General features: G+C 48.0%; 5 protein-coding genes across 5 annotated transcripts; all 5 read left to right on the forward strand.

Moving 5' to 3' along the window:
* Nucleotides 1–22: 22 nt before the first annotated feature.
* ACHE_30434S (cytochrome P450) lies at nucleotides 23–1,504 on the forward strand (the record flags this gene model as incomplete). Its single annotated transcript, XM_043277051.1, has 1 exon — nucleotides 23–1,504. The coding sequence occupies one exon, from the start codon at nucleotides 23–25 to the stop codon at nucleotides 1,502–1,504; it is 1,482 nt and encodes a 493-aa protein (XP_043134969.1).
* A 454-nt stretch (nucleotides 1,505–1,958) lies between these two features.
* Nucleotides 1,959–2,294, forward strand: ACHE_30435S (uncharacterized protein; the record flags this gene model as incomplete). The annotated part of the gene is made up of 1 exon (XM_043277052.1): nucleotides 1,959–2,294. The coding sequence occupies one exon, from the start codon at nucleotides 1,959–1,961 to the stop codon at nucleotides 2,292–2,294; it is 336 nt and encodes a 111-aa protein (XP_043134970.1).
* Nucleotides 2,295–4,329: 2,035 nt separating this feature from the next.
* ACHE_30436S (nucleobase cation symporter-1 family protein) lies at nucleotides 4,330–6,212 on the forward strand (the record flags this gene model as incomplete). Its single annotated transcript, XM_043277054.1, has 5 exons — nucleotides 4,330–4,435; nucleotides 4,497–4,567; nucleotides 4,626–4,875; nucleotides 4,930–5,654; nucleotides 5,709–6,212. The coding sequence occupies 5 exons, from the start codon at nucleotides 4,330–4,332 to the stop codon at nucleotides 6,210–6,212; spliced, it is 1,656 nt and encodes a 551-aa protein (XP_043134971.1).
* Nucleotides 6,213–7,084: 872 nt separating this feature from the next.
* On the forward strand, nucleotides 7,085–7,457 carry ACHE_30437S (uncharacterized protein; the record flags this gene model as incomplete). Its single annotated transcript, XM_043277055.1, has 2 exons — nucleotides 7,085–7,184; nucleotides 7,267–7,457. The coding sequence occupies 2 exons, from the start codon at nucleotides 7,085–7,087 to the stop codon at nucleotides 7,455–7,457; spliced, it is 291 nt and encodes a 96-aa protein (XP_043134972.1).
* A 2,291-nt stretch (nucleotides 7,458–9,748) lies between these two features.
* Nucleotides 9,749–12,022, forward strand: ACHE_30438S (uncharacterized protein; the record flags this gene model as incomplete). Its single annotated transcript, XM_043277056.1, has 1 exon — nucleotides 9,749–12,022. One exon carries the CDS (start codon nucleotides 9,749–9,751, stop codon nucleotides 12,020–12,022), a length of 2,274 nt encoding a protein of 757 aa, XP_043134973.1.
* Between the last annotated feature and the right edge of the window lie 5,783 nt (nucleotides 12,023–17,805).

A 17,805-nucleotide genomic window follows, 5' to 3' on the forward strand; every position in this document is an offset into this window, starting at 1 on the left:
GTTAATCTAGTATTCGATCGCGATGCTTTCGATTCTGATCGCCACGCTTATTGCGCTCTGTTCCTGGTACTTCCTGAGCCCAAAACGACGCCTCCCACCCGGCCCCAGCTTCATCTCAGGCCTCATCGCGGGAAACAACGACTTTAAATCTTTCCAAAAATGGACCCAACAATACGGCCCGATCGTCAGCGCAAAGATCGGCACCCGAACCTACATCATCCTGGGCACGCGACAGGCAGCGCAAGATCTTCTTGAAAAACGCGGAAATATATACAGCGATCGTCCACCATCGGTGCTGCTAGACAACTATCTGTCTAAGCAAATGGGCGCGGCGTTCATGCCGTATGGTCGTGAATGGAGACTTAATCGCCGGTTGTACTCGTCGCTGTTGAGCTCGAGGGCGGCGGATTCGTATCGATACTTGCAGGATATTCAGAGTAGGATGCTGCTGCATGGGTTTTTGGAGAGTAATGAACTTGAGAAGTTTCATCAGTACACTTCCGATGTTATGTTCACGCTTGTCTATGGGAAGGGGCAGGGGAGGAATGATGACGACCATCGACGGCTGGAGCATATTAACGAGATGGTTGCTTTCGTGCTGCAGGGAACGTCGCTTGGGACGGCGTTGCTGGAGCTCTTTCCCGTTCTGGATCGTCTTCCGCATATCTTCATGAAATGGAGGAAGAAGGCGGAGCAGCTGCATGAGAAGACTACGGACGTGTATACTGAGTGCTGCAATACGGCTCTTGGGGTGGATTGTTGGAATTGGTGTCATGAAGCGGTGCAGAAGAAGGACGTCGTCATTGAGCTGCCCTGGGAGCATCTATGCTATGCGCTTGGGGATCTCTACGTGGCTGGAGTTCATACCAGCAAGATGGTTATGGAGATCTTCGTTCTGGCTTCTATCCTCTATCCGGACACTGTGAAAAAGGCGCACGAGGAGCTTGACTCTGTTATTGGCTCTGAGCGTCTGCCCGCGTTCGAAGATATGGAGCGTCTCCCATACGTCAATGCCTTCATCCTGGAGCTGCTTCGATGGAAGCCCATCTCCCCTATTGCCGTCCCTCATGCTGTCACTCAGGATGATGAATACATGGGCTACTTCATCCCCAAGGGTGCAACCGTTGTCGCCAACCAGTATGCAATTAACATGGACGAGAGCGCCTTCGAGAATCCTACAGTTTTCAAGCCCGAAAGACATATTGGCAACCCCGATCCTCCCATTTCAGCGTTTGGTTTCGGTCGCAGACGGTGTCCAGGTGAGCGGACAGCACGGTCGACCTTGTTTATTGTCATTTCTCGTGTGCTGTGGGGATACGATATTACTTGTGCTGAGGGTGCTGAACAACCAACTGAAGAATCGAACGCGGGTTCTGTGAAAGCTGACTTTCTTGTGAGAAGCCCTGAGCATCGGAGAGTTATTGAATGGGAGTTTGAGTCGGCTGATAAGGATGAAAAGAGGGTTTTGGGAAGTATTCGGGAAAGTATGCGGGCTAAGATATAGCTTCACGGTATTCTACACTACCTTCCTTATATGTTAATGATATCAGCAGCTAGCGACTTTTACTGAAGATGAGAAGATTATGCCCAATAACATCCCATTCATTTCATTTCAATATTTCAATAAAGTGTTACTCCATTATTTGTATTCTCTGCTTTTCACGTTCACAACCGGAAAACCAAACCAAACTGACCCAACAAGACGATATACATTCAACAACAGCCAGGAAGATAGCAGTCAGCAGGTGTTCCTCCAAAATTGGCAGTCCAGTCCACGCTTAGCAGTTGTTGGTCGGGCAGCTGCCATCACCAGTGATGAACCGGTAAGATCCACCTTGGAAGTCCTCAAGAGGAACGCAGCCACTGGCCGCGTCGAGACTCGGGTGGCAGCCTCTCTGGCAGCCGCACTGGTCGTCCGGGGATGCAATCAAGGTAAAGGTGTTCCAGAGTGGGTCACCATGGAACTTGATGGCCTTTCTGCCGGTCTGACGCATACAACCCGGGTTAGTCAACGAAGCTGCAATGCCGCAGCTGGTGCAGTCGGCGTTGTCACAGAAGGAAGCCCAGCCCTCAGTGTCGCCATTGTTGTTGAGGGTGCCTACGGTGGCATTGGAGGAGTCGATGACCTCGTTCGCAGAGGCGGTTGGGGCGGCGCGGATAAGTTTGGCTGCGGCTGCGAGGGGGACGATAGTCTTGCTGGTGAAGATTATCTGGGCGAGGTATCTTCGTTAGTATCTGTTGATATCAAAGAGGTGAAATATGGGGATGACAGTCAAGCTTACTTCTTACTTTGAAGTGGCCTTGTTCACTTTACTGTGAGATATTGAAGAGGAGAGATGAGAGATAGAGAGATGAATAGAGAGAGAGGGAGGAGGGGATGGATGAGGAAGGGTAGGAATGAGGGTCTTTATATAGACCAGCTGGTGAGCTCATTCACTGCCAACCCTATGGAGCTGTTTGCAAACAAAGCAGATTAGAATGAAAACTCCTTTAAAGTGTGCCACCAAGCAGTAAATGCTTGTTTATTTCCTATAAACCCCATGGAGCTATCCCAAGCTAAGCCAAATTAAAATAAATATTCCTTTGTGATGTGTCTGGCCAGCGAATTTCCCCCTAACCCACTGCAAGAACCAGCAGAAGCGCAGACCAGCACAACTCTGCAAGCCAATGCCTTTGCCTCTTTATGCTATCCTCCTGTGGAACTTGAAAGTAATTTGCTGACTGCGAGTAGCTCTAGTGGTCTAATTGGGTAATTCGTGCCGCTGTAGGGATTTGTTGGGTCCTCCGGCGACTGAAAGTTTCCTTTTTCAACTCTCTGGAAAATCAATTCAAACTTCGGTATTACCGTGGAAGATTACGAAAAGACAGCTCAACTTCATACGGAGCATGAATGATACTAGACGTGATATTATTAGGTACTGAAGACTGCGCCATGTCCAGACAGTACAATCATACCAAGCCTTGCAAGACAATTGAAGGCTTCCAGATTATGGCCGTCATAATATTCTTTCCCCCCTGCATATACACCCAGGTCCTGGTGAGTATAACAAGTGCTGGAGAAGTAGCGCTTTGAAGCTTCAAAGATTAGGGTATAGTATTGTCGGGCTACTTTGAAATAGGGTACCACTACCGGTATTTTCTGGGTCACCAACCTTCTTCTATCCTCGCAGAGTGATAGAAGTGGATCTAACAAGCAAATGGCAGCTACTTTTGAACGAAATATCGAACCAACGCGAAGATAGAATTGCCACTACCAGCGGAAAGGCTTTCGTCAAGTTGCTTGAGAGAAGCCTTAACGAGATGTTAGTCATGTTTACGCTTTAATGGGAGGATATCGCTGGAGATGAACATAGATGCGCCTGTTGACAATACAGGAATCAAGGTGCCGGCCCCATGCCCGGAGGTCAGTATTGGCCACAACAGCGCGAGCTTCTCGGACCTTGACACAACCATTGAAGATCTCCTTCCATTTTTTCTGATCCGGCGTATTATATCCCGTGTACACATTGGAAGCTAAGGGAATACTCCAATCTGGCTTATTTCCGCGCGCACAAAACATGCATGCACAATAGTGCCACGAGCACACGGTGAAGAAAAATGTATGTAAGAATTCGATCAGGAAAAGTTCGTTTTAACGACCTCGGTCGCGTGAGATACACATCTGCATCTTTGGATAGCTGGTCCATGCGCTCTGCCAGCTGTTGGCCAGGCATCATTGATAATGTCTTGTACACAAGTCATTGTCGGAGAACAAACAATGGGTCAAAGAAGCACTGAACCTGATCCATTCTTGATCAGCATCGGCTTTAGGCAAGCGGGCTAGACCTAGTCAGCCAGAGCCTGCAAGAAGATCAAAACTGCATCCGAAGACCTAGTCATACCGACCCCTGATTCGTAGTTTATGTGCGTTTTTTATACGGATTATGCATTTGATTTGCTAGTCCGTCCAATATTCTGCCCTGATTGGCCGATGTGATTACTCGATGAGATCGAGTCACGGTGAAATTTCAGATTAGATAGCGGAGATAACGGCCATGTGCGATAGCAAAAATCCGGGGACGAATCGAAAACAACGAAAACAACGCCCGATGAAGGCGATAAGACGTTCAGAATGGCAGGCGGTGGTCGTGCACTTGGCTGTAATGGGTTCGTGCTACGGAATGTCCTATCAAAGAGCCTTGACGGAGGACGGGTGACAGCTATGATGTCGTCCGGCAGGGATCCTTTATATCATGGGGGTTTCTCTCATATCGTTGATTTTAACTTTATATATATCGTTTGTCTCATGTCGAGCTGGTTCTCTTGCCATCATCTCTATTATTATCTACTATGCCCCATTTAAAGGTCAAGCAGCTTTTCAAGAAGCTCGAAGTCGCCAATGAGCCCGGGTTGAGTAATGGACAGTTGATGCTAACGAATAATGACTTGCGGCCAGGTAGGTTTTTCTACTGATAACAGAATAAATAAAAAAGGCAAGAGAAGCTAACACTGCACAGTCGACCCCGAACGACGTCAATGGAAATGGCTCAACTTTGTTGCATTTTGGGTGGCAGATTCATTAAACATTGTGCGTTCCTCATCACGTACAACCTCAGGAAAAGAAACTAATGGAGACTGGTCAATAGAATACATGGATGATTTCATCGTCGATGATCCAAGATGGCTTGTCCTGGTGGCAGTCGTGGATATGTGTCTGGGTGGGATACTTCATTGCGGCCTGTTTCGTATATCTTACAGGTCGGATTGGAGCTGTATACCATATCTCGTTTCCCGTCACGGCTCGAGCGTCCTTTGGAATCTGGGGTTCGTTCTGGCCGGTTCTTAACAGAGTGGTCATGGCTGTGATCTGGTTTGGTGTGCAATCATACATTGGAGGTACGTGGCTATTCTTCCGACAGATGCTCTGGATATTTATGCTAAGATGAACAGGCGAATGCGTGACATTAATGATCAGATCCATCTGGCCCAGCTACGCAACCCTGCGCAACACCCTCCCATCGAGCGCCGGCGTCGACACAATGAATTTTGTCAGCTTTTTCCTCTTCTGGCTCTGTTCTCTCCCCGCCCTCTGGTTCCCGATCCACAAGATTCGCCATCTGTTCACCATTAAAGCGTACTACTCGCCTGCTGCAGCCCTCGCCTTCTTTGCCTGGGCTATTGCCCGTGCCAAGGGCCTTGGGCCAATCGTGCACCAACCAAACACCGTTCATGGGAGTACGCTAGCTTGGGCGGTTGTGAAAGCATTGATGAGCTGCTTGGGAAACTTTGCAGCCTTGATCATGAACAACCCTGATTTCTCGAGATTCGCGCGGAAACCGAGAGATGCTCTGTGGTCGCAGCTGCTTACCATTCCCTTGGGTTTTGCTGTCACCTCGTTCATTGGAATTATCGTTTCGTCATCCGCTTCGGTCATTTTCGGTCAGTTGGTTTGGAATCCACTCGACCTGTTGGGAATGTTCTTGGATGGTGCTAGCTCTGCGGAGCGATTTGGGATCTTTGTTATTTCGACAGGGTTTGCTCTCGCTCAGTTGGGAACCAACATCGCTGCGAACTCGGTGTCCGCTGGTACGGACATGACTGCTTTGCTCCCGCGCTATCTCACGATCAGACGTGGTGCGTATATCTGCGCAGCGGTTGGTCTGGCAATGTGTCCGGTATGTTTTCATTCACTCCTCCTATTGCTACCACATAAAACTAACAGAGCTTAGTGGAACCTTCTCTCTTCATCAAACCAATTTACCACCTACCTCTCCGCCTACTCCATCTTCCTCTCCTCCATTGCAGGCGTAATGCTCTGCGACTACTACATCATCCGGCGCGGCTACCTCAACATTCACGACCTCTACTCCGCTGAAAAAAGCGGAACATACTACCACTTCTTCGGCTTCTCATGGCATGCCTATGCCTCCTACATTGCCGGAATCCTCATCAACATTGTCGGTTTCGCGGGAGAAGTTGGCCGCGATGTACCGATCGGCGCACAATATATATACAACGTGAATTATTTCTCCGGATTCATTGTCTCGGGCACTGTGTACTTTATCTTGACGAAAATTGTCCCCATTCCGGGGAAGAGTGAGAAGTGGCGTGAGGTGGATATTGACGAGGAAGTTACTTGGGGATGGGATGTTGTGGGTGATGATGTTGAGAAGAGGACTTCGTTGGAGTCTGGACAGAAGAGTCCCAAGATTGACTCTAAAGCATTACCATAGACAGATGAGGCATTGCATCGTATATTAAGTTTATTAATGATTAATGACTTCGAACTATCTTTGCCGGTATTGCCGGAATTGTCTCATAGTGGCATATCCGCTTCTATACTCTAACAACCAACAGACAGCAGCTCAAAATGGCAGCCCCATTCAGCGTACCTGCCCTACAAGGAACCTCACGCAACATCCATATATTTGATGGAGATGGCGATTACTCAGGGGGTATGTGTATACCAAGTCCTGATGCTAGGATATATAACTAGCCAATATATGTGAGCTAATACTTGAAAAGGGGGGGGGGGGGGGGGGTACCAGAGTAATCCTCCCCATATAACTACCACTTTATTTCACGACATGTGTGGATGTGTGGGCATTTCTTGGTGCTCAAGAACATTGAGTTAGAATGGCATCTGCATAGTCTCGGAGAAGACAATGGCTTCGGACAGCGCGTGCCACGAGACAGTGCTGATATGGTTCCTGGGATATATGTCGTGTTGGGTAATGGTATGTGCAAGAACCAAAGTATACCCCTGAGGCCAATGCTGATAGCAATGGATATAGCAACTGAATCAGTGACGGATGAAAAGCGAAAAACCGCTACGGAGGACACATTTACCCCTCAGCACTCAACGCCGCGACTACGGCGAGAATGTACGTTTCCTAAGTCCCAGAAACTGGGTTACTTTCCAACCGATCGGTAGCAAGCGTATTTCCGCAATGTAACCAGAAACAGAGACAGCGTTTGCGCAATGAGCGGCAGACCAGGGCTGCCAGAAAATCCATGGCTTGGTTTAACTCCCACACATACTTACCCACCTTCAGAGCTAGATATGGGAACGAGAAGGGCTTTCCTGGGTTGGATTACGGATACCATGGGTCCTAAGCACATTGGACCGAGTGATCTGTTTCCTGCTCAGAATGACATCCTCATCGAAGACTATGCGTTCCTTTTTCGATTTGTTTTTGGTATCTGTGAGCCCGGATATAAGTACTCCCTCTGGTTCACATGATATCTTTAATGTGCTCATAAATGAATAACACGGACATAAGATAGTTTGCTTCACTGAAGATCTGGAGCAAGTCGGCGGAAGAGTCCTGAGCTCTATCACGAGACTCGCCCAGAACCAGAACCTGACAGTCAGCGATGATATTCTGCGATGGCACTCCCACCAGTGCATTCTGACGAATATGAAAGGTACTGGGCGGAGAATGTGGGATTTGAGCACCTCTGAAGATGACTATTGATACACTTCTCGATGATCCGGATGCGGCTGAGATTATCGATGTTGATATACGTAATCGACTGGGTCCTTATGTTGAGATTGATGTTGTGCATTAAACAGGATAGTGGGTAGTATGGCACACTGTTAGATACTTCTACTGATTATAATAGGGTATGGTAACAGAGAAGAGCAACGTACTAATTTATAGGATTTTTTTTGCTGTTCTAGAAGCGAATTTCCATCCGTATCATAAAATGAAAAACTCACCGAACACAGTCCTCATGGGCGTCTTGCAAGATATTTGGATATTCCCAGTAACAACCTTCAGTTGGTTCTCATCACAAGGATCACCGGATATCGATTTATGATAAACCCTCAAGTCATGATCAATCTTGAGGAATGTAAAGCTGTACGTATCAGTGCAAATGGCGTATACCGGGCTATTCTGCTCTCCCCTATCTTTTCGGTTCCTATGAATGACCGCTCTAATGATAATTTCACGGTTAGCAAACCCTACTGAGAAGGGAATACATTAAGTACGTACCCATGTAAGCTAGAACATCCACTCTATTCTCCGTGACCTGCCCTATATCTGCCACACATATAGCAACACAATCTCTGACCATCTTCTTTGGCGCGCTGGAAGTAAAGGCGTATTGACAAAAAGCCATGAGGAGCCGAATTTCTCCCTTTTATTGTACCCCCGTCCTTTCCAGAGAACCCTACGAAGCTTTAATGGGAACGGGTAATTTTGGATGTTGCAGTCTCGACCTTCGATGAATAGAATTCTGTTAAGTAGACTCTTCTTCCCTGATATCGCATCGGCACAGAAAACGAGGATAGTTCAAGCCTCTTAAGGATAATTGCCGACTGCGTCTTACCGCTGCCATCTACCTTATCAGGCTTCAATGCTGTATTTGACAGAAGTTAGTTCTTTCTTCAAATTGAATGACGACAACGTACCTAGTTTTCCATATCCATAGGATAAGGCGTCTCGTCCGTCAATTTAACTTAGCTGGAAGATCCTCCACACGTCTCGATCATCAAGGTGCCGATTCTCTGAAGTCTGTGGCAACAGAGAATTAGTACCTAGCTTAAGTTTCTTACTCATTCCATATTCAACGACATTTGGGAGCAAGATGTGTTGGAAGTAGGTAGGACTGAGATGGAGGTGCTGTGGATTAGGCATATCAAGTGCCAGGCAGTAAGTGTATACTATAAATGTCCTCACGAAGCAAATAAAACGACTGCAGCGTATACCTCCTTCAATACTCAGACGCAGAGCTGAAGGAAAAAAAAAGTTTATCCATTAGTAATTGACCAAAAAGGTGTCCGCGTTATAGAAGTGGCACAAGTACATTGTACCGTGTTTGCAAATTTCCTCATTGGGACGCCGAAATCGCCCGACATCCCAATGCCTGGCCCATTACCGTGCTATGATGCTTTTTAATGGGTCAACAACCCAATTGAGCCAACAAAGTCTTAATTTGAGTCATTCGGGGTCCTCCTTTGGAGCCCTTCTTTATGAGTACAATGTCGGGGAGCTGAAAGTGGAAAGAGGCTTTTAGCCTGGGCAGGTACTATAAAAACACTTCCTCCCCCGACGAACCACAATGCCATTCTTCTTTTCTTCATCTGTCTATCTCTCTCTGAGACTCCACTGTCAGCGTCGAGTGCACGATACCGAATACACCATTCAAGCCACAAGCTCCACCGCATCTCCACTGTTCAGCTGATCGTCGCCAGACCTCAGCTTTCATCTTTTCCACATCGGACACCACGACATCATCACACATCTGCACCAAATTGAAGAAAATGTCGTCTAGTGCTCTTCCCCAGACTCTCCGCTCCATCACAGCCACCAAAATCGGTGAGCTTTCGAAACAGCGTGCTCTTTTCGACCAACGAAAAACCGAAATCGCCAATGCTGCTGCTGCCGCCCCGGACCTGCGAGCCAAGGCCCAGGTGCTGCTGGAAGGCGTTACCAAACTTAAGGGACACCCGAATGATGCGTTTGACGGAGAGCAGCTGGATGCTGCGGAAAGAGATCTCTCCAATCTGTTAATTGACGATGGTTCGGAGCGGGCTGCCCATATCAACATCCGCCGTTTTCTCTTGCAGGGCCAGTATGATCCTTCTGTTTCCGACTGGGCGCTACAGGATTGGATTTCTGAGTTGGAGCAGGAGATCGAGCACTTGGTTCTGAAGCATCAACACGCTTCGTTTTACAGTGGCTTGGTTACGGAGTGGTTGGGGAACCTGGACGAAACTACTTCGGAGGAGTCTGAGACTGGCAATTCTGGCCGGTCTGAGATGCACGAGCAGCGTGCGACATGGGAGGGCTACGTTTTCAACAAGACGAATGTCGACGCGGGCCGCATCCACAGCTATCTGGACGACCTTTTCACCAAGACTCCTCTGACGCAACAAGCGCTCAAAAAGCTGTGCGAGAGTGTTAGTCGCTTTGGAAGGGACCTCTCCGGACGGAAGAAGTGGTTCACCATGGATGTACTCAAGACGGTTACTCAGGCGTTGTTGAAATCGGATCTTCTCACCAAGGACAAGACGATCATTCTGAAGGAGTTCATGCGCAATCCGGCAGTCACTCAAGAGGTCGTCGACGTGCTCAACATGCGTCTTGCGGCTCTGGACAGCTGGGATTGGCCCGCAGGCGAGGCTATCCCCTTGGAAATGCGTCGACAGCTCAACGGCAAATACCGTGTGTACATGGACGAAGACCTGCTTGACAGTATTATGTTCCAATTCCTTGGGCTTGAGTGGTCGGTGAAGTTCCGCGAAGTGTTCAATACCTTTCGCGACAGTCAGGCTTGGTATACATTGCGTGGGCATATCTCCGAGTCCGAGAAGAACCGTCGCCGGTATTATTCTATTGACCAAGGATCGAGAGTCTATAGCACCAACAGTGTCAACGACCATCGACAAAAGATATACAAAAACCAGTATTTCATGACTCAACTTCCCACTTCAATGGATTCAAGTGTTCCGGACTACGACGGTGAAGAGAGTGTTGACTCAGCTTTGGGAGGAACGCAGAACGAAAAGCAAAAGAATCCCCTAGAGACCAAGCACTCTCTACTTCACCTTCTGGTAACCGAATCGATTATCCAATCGACCCTTCATGGCCAGTTCACAGCCATCCGCTCCGACTTCAAGTACTTTGGACCGTCGCTTCCCCACGAGACTATCCTGGCCGTCCTGTCTTACTTTGGGGTTCCCGACAACTGGATTCGCTTCTTCAAGGTCTTCCTCGAGATGCCAATGAAGTTTGTCCAAGATGGACCCAACGCCACGACCAGAGTCCGACAGCGCGGTGTCCCTATGAGCCATGCACTTTCGGATTGCTTCGGGGAGGTTGTCTTGTTCTGCATGGATTATACCGTCAACAAACATACTAATGGGGCTTTCTTGTATCGTCTACATGATGACTTTTGGTTCTGGGGAAATGAGGCTACCTGCGTCAAAGCTTGGAAGGCGATGTCGGACTTTGCCAACATGGTGGGCCTGGAATTTAACGAGGAGAAGACAGGTACGGTACAAATCACGAACGGCAACAGTCAAGCACCGCCAGGAACTTTCAGCAAAGAACAGGAGTCTACTGACGCTGCTACCGTTTTGCCCGCCGGCGACATTCGCTGGGGCTTCCTCAAACTCGATGCGCAACAAGGCCGCTTCATTATCGACCAGGAGCAAGTGGACAACCATATTGCAGAGTTGAAGCACCAGCTCTCGTCCTGCAAGAGTATCTTTGCCTGGGTACAGGCGTGGAACAGTTACTTTGCGCGCTTCTTCCCCAACAATTTTGCCAAACCCGCCGTATGTTTTGGGCGAGACCATATCGACATGGCTATCTCAACCCTCGGCCGCATCGAGCGCGCAGTCGTCCAATCCTTCACAGGCTTGCCTAGCGGCGTAACGGATTACCTTCGCAAAGTGATCGCAGACCGGTTCGGCGTCCACGATCTCCCGGAGGGATTCTTCTACTTCCCGGTTGAACTCGGGGGCTTGGAACTCGCCAATCCGTACATTCCACTTCTAGCCATGCGCGAGGATATCAAGCAAACGCCCCAGGGCTGTCTCCAAAGAGTCTTTATCGAAGACGAAGCGAGATACAACGCGGCTAAGAAGAGGTTCGAGGAATCCGGCCCTAACACCTCTGTTGTCGGCGACATCTACAACGACAGTGACGACGAGGAGGCGAGACCCCGATCATCCTCATCGACCAACTTCCCCTCTCTAGACGAATACAGACGCCACCCTGAGACCTACAGCGTTCCTCTCCTCAATGCGTATCAAGACCTCACCCGCATCCCCGAGGAAGTTAGCATCAAGCAGTCTCCGAACTTCCGAGGCACGCAGTCTTCTCTGCAGCAGAAACTGGTGGACGATGGCAATGTGAAGATATCTGGAGAGTGGGATGACATGTCGGCGTACTGGCGCTGGACGGCAGAGTTGTATCACCGTGAGATGGTGGCGAAATATGGTGGATTGGCGGCAGTGAACAGGGAATTCATGCCATTGGGTGTTGTCAAGACGTTGAAGGAGGGACGCATGAGGTGGGAGAATTAGATTAGGCTACGAATTTACTCCGGAGGGGGCTTTGTATTACGAGTTATGATAAACAAAACTGCAGCGCAGTATGAAATGATGAATGATATCTCCTTTCGATGACAGATCCAGATGTAACATGGTCACTTGACTTGGTCACCTGAGTAAATGCATAGTACGACTGAGTAGCCTAGAACCATGCCAGCAACATTCCACGTAAAGGTACCAGCATCCCTTGCTGAAACATCGACTGTCATGTATATTTATAGCGACGTTATGCATAAAGTAACCATACCAACCAGCCTACAGTTCCTTACAGTTAATCCCAATTAAACTCAGCCAGCCACTTCAATCCTCAATTGGCATTCCGAGTCAGTAGAGCCAATAAAACTGTAACAGCTTGATGGAGGACAAAAATGGATGAATGGCATGATCCAGCCAGTGGCATTTGCTAAAAGACGGCAGGGGGAAAGTTCTAGAAGGATTCTGAAACGTTCGAACACTGTACGGAGCATGATATGTGTTAATGACTGAATCATTTGTAGAGTACTGACTCCAAGGCCGTGATAATGGAATGGCTCAGTGTGGTGACAGGGCGGAGCAAAGTAAGATGTGATCTATACGATGCGAGGATAGCCTACAACGGTTTTATCGGATGAGCGGAATATCGGGTGCATCTATTGCGGAAAATACCAGTCACTAGGTACGATAGTACTGTCCTGTACATACTATGTACGAGGATATCTGCTGCGTATGCGAGTCTCGAAGCGAAACGAGACGAAACACAGCATAGCTTGCTTAAGTGAGCAACGGTTGGTTATTCGCCGGGAGCTCAATAGCTACGATAATTATGGCCTCGGGTTAGGTTTCCAGCCGTCATTGTATTGCACGAAGCGGTCTACGTGCTCACAAAGGTCACCAGATAAAGAATTCAATAGAAAGTGGATCGTAACGGCGAAGGAAGCCCCAAGAAAGAAAAAAGACTTTTACCTTATACAGCTGAGCAGGATGCAGTAACTTTGAGTTAAGAAATCCTGCAGCGTCGTTTAGCGGATATCTCCGTGGGAAATTACCGAAACTGGCAAAAACAAGGTTTTTTTAGCACCAAGATCGCTTTGCCGAAGATCGGTAGACAAGGAAGATGGGAAATGGGAGAAAGCCACCGCACGGATAATTACCAACGCTGACCAAGGCTGAAGATACCATGCCCTAAGCACGGATGCGGCGGAATATTTTTAAAAGCCAGCCACACGGATCCCTCGCTAATGATAGCCAAGCTCGGGGCGTATTTCCGGAAATCAAAACTTGGTTTTCTGGTACCGCACAGTGTGCAAGCGAAGGTTTCTGGAAAGAGGAAAGCACGGGGTCCTGGGAACGGTCGTTGATTGGATCACTGGGGTCACTGCTATTTTTAGCCAGAGATTGGAGATCTGAGATGAAGTTCGGAGATCCAATTGATCAAAATGTAACATCTGATAATGCGTCTCATTTCGGTGCATTTGATGCCGTTGTCTCTAGCGAGTCAGAGATGTAACACTATCTGGACCTTCTGTAGAGCACCTGAGCACTTACTGGAAAAGTTGCCGGGGTATGACAGGCAACATCGTGGCCTAGTGCTGACAGCTGAGCTCAGGTGGCTTGTTACCGGAGCGGACCGTCACAGCCTGGAAAAACGGCCGAAGGTAAAATACCCCCTTCTGACAGTACCTCGTATACATCCACAACCTTGTATCCACAGCTCATGATTCGAAACCGGCGATTCCTGAAGGTTGATATTTCCCAAAAGCGAGACAGGGTGGAATTCCGGAGTCTCAGCCTCAACTCGGTGCATCCGCAGCTGCTGATATTATAGAATGCGATGACTGTACAGGGCACATAAGGATACGAACGGCGAAGGCTGGAAGTTGGTGTTGGATTATTCAGATCTCACATTCAAAAGTTTCCTCCCAGCAACAGCGGTCTATGGCCCATAGCTCTGACAAGAATAGGTCGCCATGGACATAGATCTGCTAGTCTTGTTCGATAATATCGTAGCGGATGTAGCAAGTAGGCGGGAATTCCCGAGTTTGGGGACGGTTTTCGAGGATCAGGGTAGTAGGTCTAAGCTCGTCAAGTTAGCCAAATCGGAATAGAGCAGCAAGTATGAATGATACAAGGATCTTATCGACAAGATCCCAGTAAACCCCTCACTCACTATCACATCGTCTCAGGAGATCACACACAAGCAGCGTCAGGGATGATGGGCAATCGAATGACACTTGCAGATACCCAATAATATGAGCAGTATAATGGCGCAAAGAAGACAATCGATAATGTTGACGATGACGAGAAGTCGATTTTGGATGAGGCTGAAGCTGCATCTATCCCCAGACACGTGCTTCGTACGTTGCATCCTGGACAATGTGACTGTTGAGTCAAACACGTCATCGTCGAGTAATCCCAGCACTATTATCGGACTTAATTACCTTATAATGATGCCTGCGGTATTATTATTTTGTACCTGGTGCATACTGTCAATGTCCAGTTGTTTTAAGATGACCATGTAATAGACTGACTGGTCTTACCATTATGACAGGAGATCCTGTCCCATACTGTTGGAACTGTCATGTATCAGTCTGCCGTACAGCGTACAATACCAGGTGTATTTTTGTAATACCGTGCAGTATCAACGCATTAACGTCCAAATGACTCATGCAGTGGTCTGTAAGCGATCTGTGCAAAAGGGTGCGGGAATCGGAAATGCCAAGGGATGCGCATCATCAATGCAAACATCCCCGGATTATGTCTACTATTGGCGTATAAGCAGGCGATAGTAGTGAGGACTGTGCGGGCTTATGGCCTTTTTCTTTTTATCTCCTGTAGATCGCTTTTATTTGTCATTAATATTTGCTTGTTAAATAGAAGATATTACATTGTACAGAGGCTTCCCCATAAAAGCGTTTCCCCCTAAGCCAAACCGAAGTAAGCTTACAATGTTACAGGAAATACACATACAAATACAGTTATGACATGACAATGGGCGTTGTAATACACGCTAATGCAGCATATGCAGTAACCAGTATGGCGGGATGCAGGGATTGTCAATTTTTTTTTTTTTCACCATTTGTGCTCTGCCGCGTCGGAGAAAAAATGAGAGGCTTTATCGAGGACTATGACGTCACTTTTATTCATTGCTTAATTTTCTTTTTCGATTGTGTATCCCTTTGCCTTTTTTTTTTTTTTTCATCCTTCTTCTGTCGCATTTCTTAATTCACAATTCACAGATTTCAAAATAAAGCATGCAAGTACTAATCATGTCACAAGAAGGAGATTACTGAGGTAGGTCGGTCGCATTAGGGGAGGGGAATGACCGGGGCACTTGCAGCCAGGAAAATGTGATGATCATAGCCAAGGAGTTCGGATGCAAGATCACAACAGAAACACTGTCAATTGTGGTCCATAGCGTTGAATTAAACATCAATAATATGAGAAATGCCTGTAAATCGCTCAGGAGAAACAATCGTATCCCTGTAGCCAACCAAACGGTAGTGGGCTGTACTCGGCAGTACTGCTCCATACTACCGAGCACTAGGCCAGTTCATCACAGCTTAGGGCAATGGATTATTGAGGTCTGAAACACCAGCGTCAAGTCACGGGGCAGGATTCTGCATCTTAGGGCTTTTTCTCCAACCACTCATATTGTCGCTGTTGCTCTATTCCCACCCTCCTTGGCTTCGTGGCACGTCACAGCACGGCTTGATCGTGCCGTGGAAGAAGCCCGGCGGCAATTTGGTAATCAACCAGGCCGTGTTTTTTCTTTTTCGTTTTCGTTTGATCAACAGGATTGTCAGCGCACATGTCGCTGCTGTATTTGTACAGTGTACGGCGAGTAATACTGGATGGAGCACACACCGGCAGCGCCGAGTACGCTGAGCTGTGTGCGGTCAGACCCAAATAACGCCCCCGCCAGGAGGAGCACGCGAGATTCCACGATAACAGCGGCGAAAAAAGATGATCAAGATGATCGCATACGGGCTGCTCACCGTACGGAGTACTCCGTCCATGAGCGCTTACCTGTACAGGGTATTCCGTCCGTACGGCGCTGCTTGGGAGGGGTAAGTTTTTTATATAGCGATATATACCGGTATTGACCTCTTGAACCACTTATAAAATACCCTACAAGGCAGGACCCTGAAGTGATCCGCGAACAGTCAATCAATTCAATCAATCACTTTCGTTCGTTTCTTCCCGATGGTCCGCAGCGTAGTTAGCCGCTAAGTTCTTCAACCCCTCTCGGCCGCTCCTCTCCGGGCGCTACGCCGCTGTATCTCTGCTATGACAGCAGCAAGATTTCTTCGGAATTGATGACATATTACTTTGATAGATTGATTGCCGTTCCGCTACAGCCGCGACTTACCCCATACTGCAGCTTGTTATGGAGTACATAGGACAGATCACGTTGTGCACGGTTCGGTCGGGAGCGGTAGGACCGGATGATGGCGGCGCTTTCATCCAAAATACTCCGTACCAAGCAGTGCAATAGTACGGCGCTTTACTCTTTGAAGGGATCTCATAGATGGACTAATGTGCGCTTCCCATGAAGGCAGCAAGCAGTGTGTGATGAATCAAAACCCGAACGGTAGGTTTTTTTTTTTTAAAAAAGAAAAAAAAAAGACAGAAAGACGGTAAAAAGATAGCACGCACTAAAACCTCTTGATGAATACCGAGCGATATGATAAATTGCGATAATTGGCAAGAAGACCCGACGATTGCCCGAGTACCGACCTCTTGTACACGGACAGAATACGATGCCCACCCATTCTTGTGGATGCAGTTGATAAGGCATTTACATTTGCGTTCCCATCCCACATGCAGCGTTTCTTCTGCTTGGTTGGTCAGCGAACGATATGACATATCCACTGACAACTGACAACGTACTGCAGTCCTACGATATCTTTGCATGACATCAACCGGTGTACCGTGCCGGCATGCATACCGAAAAGGATTGTATGGAGGGCAGGTAGATCACACATGGCCAACTCAGCAACGCGGTTTCAACGATGCGGGGTTGGGATGCACTTACAGTGACCTTGAGATGATAGGTGTATTCTCAGCCGATCGCATTGGGTACCTACTAGCAGAAACTGCAGTATGAAGAACAGAGGATTTTATGTATAAGGCAAAGATCTACCAATATGTGCAATACTTTGTACCAGAGACTGATGGTACGTATTACCTGTATCCCCAAGCGCCTAGGGAGCGGACATGATTGACGGATGTACCATATCAACAACAGGTCCAGGCGTACAATATGGTCAAAGTGCCGCGTTGGTATCCGAATTCATCGTCCACCATCCTAGAGCGGCTTTCCACTACTTTAGTAGAGAATTATTTGCTGATACTGTTCGATTCGATGACAGTACGCTTCACTTGACTCGTCACCCGCCGTCGTGCCGGATTCTATGGTCGGTCTGAGACCGAAATTCATGATGCTCCGACGTCGTCTATGAAAGATTTGTGTCATGGTGCAGGTCGGCCGGCAATGGCTCAAGCCACCAGGCATGATGTCTGAGAGACACGAGGCCTGTTGTTACAAGGTTTCGCGTATATAGTTGAGAGGATAGCGGCGAGGCAGGTCCGACTGGATGGTTCACCTTTGAATGGCTTAGTTATAGTCAGTCCTGCATCAACAGTCTCTCATGCACACATGGTCTCTCCAGGAAGGAAACCCCGATAACAGATGAACGAACTAGTTGGGACAAATGAGCCGGCTACTGCGAGCTTAGCATAGCCGCAGCTCCCGGGTCATAATGAGCTCCCTGGAC

Source organism: Aspergillus chevalieri, chromosome 3, assembly GCF_016861735.1.
Source record: "Aspergillus chevalieri M1 DNA, chromosome 3, nearly complete sequence".
Taxonomy (NCBI): domain Eukaryota; kingdom Fungi; phylum Ascomycota; class Eurotiomycetes; order Eurotiales; family Aspergillaceae; genus Aspergillus; species Aspergillus chevalieri.